A 10,027-nucleotide genomic window follows, 5' to 3' on the forward strand; every position below is an offset into this window, starting at 1 on the left:
AGTGATATGTTTTGGAATATATTGCCATCGCAGTATAAAGATAACCCTTCCGATTTTGATAATAAAATTCTACCATTTAAAGAAGTCTCTTGTATATGTTAAATTTCATTTGAAATTTCCTAATTAACGGGAGATCATTAAGATTTATTTTTTCTTTTGCACATCTTAATAAACAAATTAGTAATTTAATCTTTAATTGGAATGTCACATATTTAAAAAGTTCCTGAGTCTTTTTATAGATATTCATGATAGTAAATAGAAATTTATTTCATTTAGAAAAATTGCCATATGCTAATTGGTAACATTTCATTACATTATTGGCTAACTGAATACCATTGAAACTGATTGATTTTAATATAAAGGTACATTTATTGCATGACCAAAAACAGAGGAGATAATGGATCTCATTGTTTAACACCTTTGCTTCTACTGAATATGGTTGTCCCAAAAGGTAACTGTTGCAATTATATAACGTTTGGACTGCACAAATTAAATTGTTGTCAAAACCAAAGAAATCAGGAACTTCAAAAAATGGGCTTTACAGATTATAAAGCTTTATAGAAGCCTATAAAGACAATTTAAAGAGAATTGGACTGCCTTAATCTTAAACTAAAATCTAATACTGCCAATGTATTTTACACACATAAAATTCTGATTGATAAATCATTCTATGATTTCATTTGAAGTCTATCTGCAAAAATATGTGAACATAATTTTGAATCATCATTGATTAAAGTTATGGGCCTGCAATTTTTTATATTCAAAAAATCTTTATCAGGCTTAAGAATCAATGTAATCAAAGTTGGCAACATTATGAAGACATATAAAAGAAATTCTGAGATACTTTTCTATTTTTTTTTTGTCAAATTCACAGGTTAAGCCATTATTACCTGGTTATTTATTAGTATATATTTGCAATATATTTGTGAATTTCTTTAAAAGTTATATCTTTTATAAAAATCACATATGATTTTTGCATTTGAAGTGGATCTAAAAAGGAGCGTATTACCTATATTATTATTTTGGTTATACAGCTTTTCATGAAATGTTGTAACACTATTAGAAATTAAGTTTGTTGTAAGAGAATCATTAATATATGTTTCTTTAAGGAGGAAAAAATCGAAATATTTTTTTTTCAAGTATGTAAATATGTAGAATTTGATTTTAAATGTAATTTTATTACAATATTTTTATCCTGTTCATTTTCTATTTGCTTATCATGAATATTTATTATATTTTGAATTAAAACATTATTTCGCTTTATTTTAGTTTTGGTCATTACTTTACTTCTTGAGATGGCAAATTTTCTAATTTTATATTTCTTAATTTCCCACTTTGTTCCATATAACCCTCAAATTAAAGCATTATTTTAATATATTTTTATTAACTGTATCCTGCCTAGTTTAAATACATTTTATGTTCACTAAAGAATGAAGGGATAATGTCACCTGAATTAATTTGGCTTTCAAGTTCTTCAGATGTTAACCAAAAATCTATTCTAGATCATAAGATCTCTCTTTATAATTCCAAGTATCCTAGGATATGCATCCATTTATCAGAACAATTCAAATGTGAATTTAGATTAGATATATTAGTGTATTGGAAATATCGACATGGAGGAAAACAATCTAAAAAAAGGGTCATAACTGTCTGTAGTAAAGTATGATGTCACCATGAATATTCCCCAGAATTAAAACATAATTTTATCTTCAACCACCTTTCACAGGAGTGAGTGTTTCTTTTTTTATCATTTTAATTTTATAATTGCAACACCTGCTAATTTATTACTCCCATATGTTAAAGCAGATATCACTTCCCATTGATTTGTAAAACATTAACGAATATATGTAACATGAAATGTAACATTAAACGAATATAAACAAAGATAACCTCAGAAAGATATAAGCTCAACCAAGTGCTTTCTCCTAACCACTCTGCTGTCGATTATATTTAGCGCAAACAAATGCTTTTTTCCTTGACTCCACACAGTTTTAATCAAAGGTTTGAGGTCTCTCTTATAGGTCCTCTCCGAACTTTTTATATTTGGCTCTTTCAGGTCGCCGTACAGTCACGGGAAGTCGTGTCAGTGTTGCCAGGGCAACATTCATCAACTGAACAATACTGTAGCATCGTGCTAACTGGAGTAAACATCGTGTTTAATTCCGTTAAAAAAGTTTGCTGAGATAACTAAAACCCCTAGTCAATTACACTGGGAATGCAGGCACGTTATAATGGTAAAAATGGTTTTATTAGCTACGTTATTGATATGAAATTAGTTTGTTAGAGAGCATAAAGTGCATGCATGTCTGCGTGTTTTCTTTTTAGATCTGGAGAGTATCAAAATATAACTACAGACATTAAAGCGCTTTTACATACAATAATACAGTGTTCAAATCTTTACTTATTTTTAGTTACATCAATGTCTTCACATTGTAGAATAGTAGTGACGTTAACTCATCAAAACAACGGAATAACACAAATCTATTTTTTGTAAATATGTTGTTGTGAATGAAAAATCAGCCAAAACCACAAAACTGCCCACCCGTGGACAGGAATTTGTCAAATTGAACTCTTGATGTTTTATCAAGCAGCTTTTTGATGTCTCTCCAGATTATTTCAAACAGTAATAAATCGAGTCAAGGCTCGATGGATGCTTTTGTACATGGTCCTTTTGTACACCTGACTGCGAAAACCAGCTAAAGTATTTTTGTGATTTAATGTTTTCTACATAAAATCATCCTACATAATGTGGATAATATCATTCTGTAAAAATATAACCTTGATATATTTAATATTGGCTGAGTAAAATCATGTCACTGATTGAAATCATCATGTGGAAATTAATGCTCCAAATCTCATAATTAGATTATGAGACTTGAATCTGGTTTTTACAGACACGGTTACATATTCAGTCCAAGTCAGGCATTTCTAAAACATTTTTCTGTACCCTTTTGTACAAAATAATGAATATGTTTGCATAATTAGGGCAGTTGTGACGTAATGGTTAGAGGGTCGTGCTTGTAACGCAAAGGTCGCCGGTGGGAATCGAATATTTTAGTAAAATGGCACTAAAATATGCTAGACACTTATCATCACGCTTGATATATAGAAGAACTGTATACCTTTGTATTTGACATATTTTTTTATTTTTTATATTTTTTCTAAATACAATGTTTCCTACAATGCTCTATTTATCAGGCTGTTCCTGTATGGGCTCTGTCCCTCCCTCTCCCTGCCATCATCATGATCTCTGTTGGGATCTATATGATTTTCCTTGCGGTTGTGTTATGGTGTCATCACTGTCTCAAGGTAAAACATGCCAGGTCATAATGCGCCATCTTGAGGCCTTTTTGTTATCAAGTTTTCATGTGGACCATGATTCTCTACTTTTACAGGCCAAGTGTGATCCTCAGTGTTCAGATTGCTGTACAAGTTTCTCTCCTTGTGAGTACTGTTTAGTGTGTGCCCAGTCTTGTGACTGTCGTCCACCCTCCCTGCGCTCCTGTCTTGACTACTCCTGCCCCTCCCCTAATGTAAGTAACACACTGGGTAATTTTTCCTGCTTGTAGAGATTAACTCTTCATTCCCATAAATATAACTATGGATATTATGATAGGTTTTCTATTGATTTTTGTTAATATTATACTGTCGGAGTGTTATAACTTAGGTCATCGTTTTATCATTTCATTGCAGTGTGCGATGTGGGATTGTTCCTGTACCTGTCAACCTCCAGAGTGTGACTCCATCAACTGCTTCTGCTTTGAGATCAGGTTTAAGTAGGAGGATGAAGAAAGGATGACATGACTTTAAGAGATGCCTTAGAAACTCCAAGTGCTAAAGTGACACTAGCTATGAAAGAAAGGAGAGCTTGCATTGGCAGAAGGAAAGGAGAACTTTACTCCGAAACTTTACTCTGAAACACCATCTTCTGTTTAATAGCTAGTCCTATTGCGATGCCATATTGGAAAGTCATATTTTAACTTCTGCAAAACTCTTACAATAAATACAAAAGAATTACAGAAAGCCATACTAAGATGGTGGAGCATGGCTTTGAGCAGTGGCATAATTTTATAGATTTAGGTATGATGCTTGCAAATCAACCAGCATACCTTTCAACACAACAGGTCAACATATTTTCAATATCAGTGCATTAGTTTTGCTAAGGTTAAGCAGTTCACCCCCAAAGTTCATTTTGTCAATATTTGTTATTTTTTATAGTAAACATCTATGGTGCTTTTTCTATACAAGGAAATTAGATGGGACCATTTAATTTTGGGCGGAAGATCCCTTAATTCTATCTAATCTCTTAAAAAAGATGGTAAATAGGGTAGATGGTAAATTTGCCTTCTTACACATAGCCTAACAGATGCAGAAACTACTTTTTCATCTAAATTACACTTGTAGTAATGACTTTAACACTTAACAAGTTACATAACGCTTTACAATCTAGTTTAGAATGTTTACTAATCTGTTGTTTACAGGACATCATCTTGGTTATGAAATAAGAAATGTATACATAATGTTTTACGTCAACTATACGGTTGTGTGTGGTATGTGGAAAGTTTTTGATTGTGTGCTTAGGAGATGACAGCTAGAATACAATCTCTTTCATAATATATAGGCTTACATTTCACTGATGGTCCCTTTTTCCTGTTGTCAGGCAGTAGTAGTTTATTGTATAATTTTAAAAACAAAATTGTTATATGTTTTATTTTTATAAATGCATGTTTTTTTATGAAAAAAGAATTAAAGTTTTTTACACAATAAGGTGTCCACTAGTGTTATTTGCCACCAAGCCAATTTTTGGCTTTGACCTTTGCATTGTCTTTGCATTTATTTCTGGCTGACCCTATTTATTTAACCTTATTTAAAGCAAGTTTCTATTTTTTCTACAGTTTTCTATTGGCTGTCTGTATCCTAGCTGCAACGGATTGGTTGGATAGGTAGTTCGTGCATATTGCAGTGATAATGTAGAGATGTTTGAGAGATTAAAGGTCATGACATAACATAACATGACAGAAGATCCCTTGCCTGGTGAGAGAACAGCATCGCAGTAAAAGCTGATGCAGATTATTACTCTTCATCTGTTGACCCAGCACCAACACTCTTTTATTCATTGTTTATTTAAGATTGCATTAATTTTATATGATCTTCTATATTTGAAGCAATTGCATTAAAAACACGGTTCCTTGTCTCTGCAAGCTTTTCTCTTTAACCTTTCTTTGCTGCATGCCGGGGAGCGTGAATGTCACAACCCCCTTCTCCAGTTGCATCGTGGGTTTGCTTGCTGCTAAGATTAGCCAAACCCACCGAATGTCAAAGGTCATAGCATCTGAATAAATACAGGTCATCCAGCTCAAGGTTTGTCACACAGGCTGTCCAGACATCCTCTGTCTCCATTTGGGAAGTCGCTCTTGCTCACTGTTCTACATCCACGGTCCACATCTACGGTAAAAAGCATGTTTTGTCCTTTATCTTTTATTCTGTAATGGAAAATAATTGCTTGCCAGCTTGTATTTCTGACTGTGTGGTTGTAGTCAAGTCAGATTATTTGCTCCTGTTGTATATCTTTGTTGCATATCAGTGTTCCTGTAACACAAGGTCATGGGTTTGAATCCAAGGGAACACAAATACTGAAAAAATGCATAGCTTGAATGCACTGTATTTTTATTATTTAAAAGGTAGGCATGGTTTTACAGGCAAATTATCCTTGGTTTAATTCATAAAGTGTGCATTTAAGATTTGCTGTGCATTCAACATCTCAAAGACTTATCACTGGACCGATTAGTTAAAAGTTAAAGTTAAAATCTGCTTTGTATGATAAAATTTAACCATGGGCTTTGAGCCAATAAATCAGTGTCTATATTTAATTTGGCCTTTAGTTGAATGCAACTTGAGTGGGGGGTGATAGAGGTGCTGAGCTGGAATGTTAAGAGCCTTGGAGCTCTGTGCAGTTTTGTTATGCTGTAAAGAGATGCATAAAACGACCACACAATAAGATATTACATTTATGTATTGGTAGATGATTTTATCCAAAGATAATTATAGTGCATTCAAGCTATACATATTACCCATACTCTGGGATCGAACCACTGACCTTTACATTGCTACCAAGTAAACTGCAGAAACACTAATAAAAAGAAGATAGCCTGTCTATTCTAAATTTCTGTTAAGAAGCATTACTTTCACATCTCTGTATTTTAATAGAATTTTTCATAAATTTCTATTGGAAGAAACATGTAAACAAAACCTTGACCAGGTGCAGACAAGATAATATATAATATGAATATTTACAAAATCAACACTTACGAGATTCATTTACGGGATTTAAAAGATGATGCACACGCTTGTCAAGGTCATATGTATTCAAACACGGAAAACTATATGACATCACTACCAGCCCTAAAGGCATAGGTGTGTTCGACTTCATTCGGTGCTGCGCAGACCGAATTGCACATGATATCAAAATACCGCGAGAGCGATATAAATGCACATCTTCCTAATCGTTCTCGCGTTACTATGACGCAATGTATCATGCATGAATTCGAACACACCTCATGTGAGGCTTGTCACGTATCATAAAACCACAAACACCCGCCCCTAATTGTATTTGTAATGCGTCACTCTTAAACCCGCCTTACAGTCCACACCAGCCAATCACTGTCGCTATAAAGTCAGCATCACTTCATCCCAGCTCTATGCTCTCTGTCAATCAAAGCATTAATTGCGTCCTGATTGGCTAATTCACCGTCTTGTTACATTACTTACCCTATTTCCTTATTGCACGTTCTTGCAAAGGCGGAAAGTAACGTGGTCGGTCGGTAACTGTGATTTGAAAGCTGTCGCATCGTAAAGCGCATTCATTTGGTGAGTATTTCCTTTTAGGATAAAGCGAGATAAGTATCTTATGAACGAAGGAGAAGCTAGTCTTTTTCCTGTAACGTAGTTTGTGCGTTCACCGTTACTATTCAAAGTTTACTGTTATCCTAACGTGCCACACGACGTTACATCTCAAGGACACGTTGCGTAAGGACTCATTAACTAGTTTGTTAACAGGATCTAGTGTAAAAAAAAAATCAGTTCCTTTAGTAAGGTTTGTGATCAAGCACACACGCCCATCTGAACAGTGTTGGTTTAAGACGTGGTTGTTGTTGTTGTTTTTTAATAATCTTGGGTTATGGCGTGTGTCTTATATTTCGGCTACTTAAGTGAATGAATTAATAAATTAAACACTTTTAATGTAGCTTAGTTGTGTGTTCTAGTAGCTCAACTGTGTGTTCCTGTTTAAATATCGGATTAGAAGCGCAAAGGTCATGGGTTTGATTCCTTGGGAACACCCATACTGATAAAATGTATTGCTTAATTGCACTGTAAGGTGCTTTGGATAAAAGCATCTGCCAAATCAGTAACTGTATTCTTTTGTTTGACTTCTATGTAATTCGAGCCATCCCTGTCTCATCGTTCCAAATATATCTTTCCCCAGAGTCAAAATGCCTCACGCATACCCATTCCTCACCCCAGAGCAGAAGAAGGAGCTGAACGATATCGCTCTTAGGATTGTTGCTCCTGGCAAAGGAATTCTTGCTGCGGATGAGTCCACAGGTACATCTGCAAGCCTATGGTGAAATATCCAATATGCATAACACCTCACATTGTCTCATACGGTCTCTCAAACTGGCCTTTTGCAGGTAGCGTGGCAAAGCGATTCCAAAGCATCAATGCTGAGAATACAGAGGAGAACAGGAGATTGTACCGCCAGCTGCTCTTTACTGCAGATGACCGTGTCAAGCCCTGCATCGGTGGAGTTATCCTCTTCCACGAGACTCTTTACCAGAAGGCCGATGATGGCAAACTCTTTTCCCAGCTCCTTAAGGATAGGGGCATGGTAGTTGGCATCAAAGTCGACAAGGGTGTTGTCCCCCTGGCTGGCACTAATGGAGAGACCACCACACAAGGTAAAAGAGGAAATGGATAATTAAAGGAAGTAGATTATTATGCAATGGGACTTGACTAAATCTATTTTTTGTTTTTCGCAGGTTTGGATGGGCTGTATGAGCGCTGTGCCCAGTACAAGAAGGACGGTGCAGACTTTGCCAAGTGGAGGTGTGTGCTGAAGATCACTCCCACAACTCCTTCTAGGCTGGCCATCATTGAGAACGCTAACGTGCTTGCCCGTTACGCTAGCATCTGCCAGATGGTGAGACGCATACAGATGGATATTCGCACACAATAACCATAAAAATCAATAAAGTAATCGCTCACATCCTTATGTCTTTTCCTCAGCATGGCATTGTGCCCATCGTGGAACCAGAGATTCTGCCCGATGGAGATCATGACCTTAAGAGGTGCCAGTATGTGACCGAGAAGGTTCTGGCTGCTGTCTACAAGGCCCTGTCAGATCATCATGTGTACCTTGAGGGCACTCTGCTCAAGCCCAACATGGTAACTGCCGGGCACTCCTGTTCCCATAAGAACACCCCCCAGGAGATTGCCATGGCGACTGTCACAGCTCTTCGCCGTACTGTTCCTCCTGCTGTTCCTGGTTCGTGAATAACTTGGAATACTTAAACATGCATAGTAATGCGGTTTGCTTGTATCTAATTTTCTTCCTTTTATCTCATCATAAAACAGGTGTCACTTTCCTCTCTGGAGGTCAGAGTGAGGAGGAGGCCACACTCAACCTGAATGCCATGAACCAGTGTCCCCTGCATAGGCCATGGGCCCTGACATTCTCCTTTGGTCGTGCCCTGCAGGCCTCTGCACTCAAAGCCTGGGGTGGCAAGAAGGAGAATGGCAAGGCATGCCAGGAAGAGTATATAAAGAGAGCTCTCGTAAGTATAGGTGGAGGCTTCAAGCCGTGACTAATAATGTTTCAATTTTTTGGAACGTAACTGTATGAAGTATGTTTATTAGTAGGCTGTATTTAGGATTTTAATCAATGTTTACTTTTCTCCTCTACAGAACAACAGCCAGGCCTGTGTTGGAAAATATGTGTCTTCGGGAGACAAGGGTGGTGCTGCTGCTGCAGAGTCTCTCTTTGTGGCCAACCATGTCTACTAAACACCAAGATGCCTTTAATATTTCAATCTTATTCCTGAAGAATCATAGAACCCAAAATAAAAAGGCTCTGAAGTTCATTATTTGACCCATTCCCTTTCAATGTTTGTTATTTCTATTTGTAAAACAAAACTATGGAAATGTGGAGAGATGAAATCTAAAATATATTTATGAATTATTGAAGTAACGGTAATTTAATATAAACTTAATATAAAATTGAGATTTAAATATGTTTTTGCCCTAATTTCCTCCCTCTTCCTATCTTTTAATAACACTCCTATGTGTCCTACTGTGTAAACTTCTTCAGAAACTGCTCTTGTACTTGTAGTTGCATATAAAAATTGTATTTGACCTGTAAAAAGCACACCTACCTTTCAAGGGTATGTATTTGTTGTTGTTTAATATGACGCACTGGAAAAAAATTAAAGTGTTTATCACGGCTGACTCCGTTTTGTTGCTTTCTGTGCTTTTGTTGGAGCTGAAAGGAAACAATTAGTTCTTATGAACTGTGTAGGATGTGATGTTTGCCTTTATTTAGACTGTTGGCTGGGTCAAAACCAAATAACTCCAATTTTATGGTATGCTCAAGTTTATTAAAGAAACCGAAACAAAACCGACTTTACTATAGGCTATAGTTACTGGAAAAAAACATATGAAAATGCAAACCTCTAAACAAAAAACCAAGGCTTGCTGTTTAAAACCACAACAGTTTAACATTAACACACTATGCTGTGTGTCAACACATTTTGAAACAACATGTTACAAATTGCGTACAAAAATGAAACTTTCCCCAGCATAAGCTGGTGGCTGGTTTAAAAGGGACATTTAACAAGACTTTTTTTTAAGATGTCAAATAAATCTTTGGTGTCCCTACATATTTGAAGTTCTACTTTAAAATTGTATATATTTTTTAATAAAACATGTTAAAATTGCCACTTTGTAGGTGTGGGCAAAAAATGTACAGTTTTGG

At 35.8% G+C, this 10,027-nt stretch overlaps 1 protein-coding gene across 2 annotated transcripts; it reads left to right on the plus strand.

The window, feature by feature from the left end:
- Window positions 1–5,293: 5,293 nt before the first annotated feature.
- aldoaa (aldolase a, fructose-bisphosphate, a) lies at window positions 5,294–9,501 on the plus strand. 2 transcript variants are annotated; one of them, XM_065266720.1, is made up of 7 exons: window positions 5,294–5,450; window positions 7,484–7,602; window positions 7,689–7,955; window positions 8,037–8,197; window positions 8,284–8,542; window positions 8,632–8,831; window positions 8,962–9,501. In XM_065266720.1, exons 2-7 carry the CDS (start codon window positions 7,491–7,493, stop codon window positions 9,058–9,060), a joined length of 1,098 nt encoding a protein of 365 aa, XP_065122792.1. In that variant the 5' UTR covers window positions 5,294–5,450; window positions 7,484–7,490; the 3' UTR covers window positions 9,061–9,501. The 2 variants fall into 2 exon arrangements, with proteins under 2 accessions (XP_065122792.1, XP_065122842.1); XM_065266770.2 differs by lacking the exon at window positions 5,294–5,450 and adding an exon at window positions 6,740–6,867.
- The last annotated feature ends 526 nt before the right edge of the window (window positions 9,502–10,027 follow it).

The sequence above is a fragment of the Paramisgurnus dabryanus genome, chromosome 3 (assembly GCF_030506205.2).
Source record: "Paramisgurnus dabryanus chromosome 3, PD_genome_1.1, whole genome shotgun sequence".
Classification (NCBI taxonomy): Eukaryota; Metazoa; Chordata; class Actinopteri; order Cypriniformes; family Cobitidae; genus Paramisgurnus; species Paramisgurnus dabryanus.

Coding starts and splice junctions, on each gene's coding strand:
- aldoaa (XM_065266720.1), top strand. CDS start 7,491: ATGCCTCACGCATACCCATTCCTCACCCCAGAGCAGAAGAAGGAGCTG. Junction 7,603..7,688: donor TGCTGCGGATGAGTCCACAG/GTACATCTGCAA, acceptor GGCCTTTTGCAG/GTAGCGTGGCAAAGCGATTC. Junction 7,956..8,036: donor TGGAGAGACCACCACACAAG/GTAAAAGAGGAA, acceptor TGTTTTTCGCAG/GTTTGGATGGGCTGTATGAG.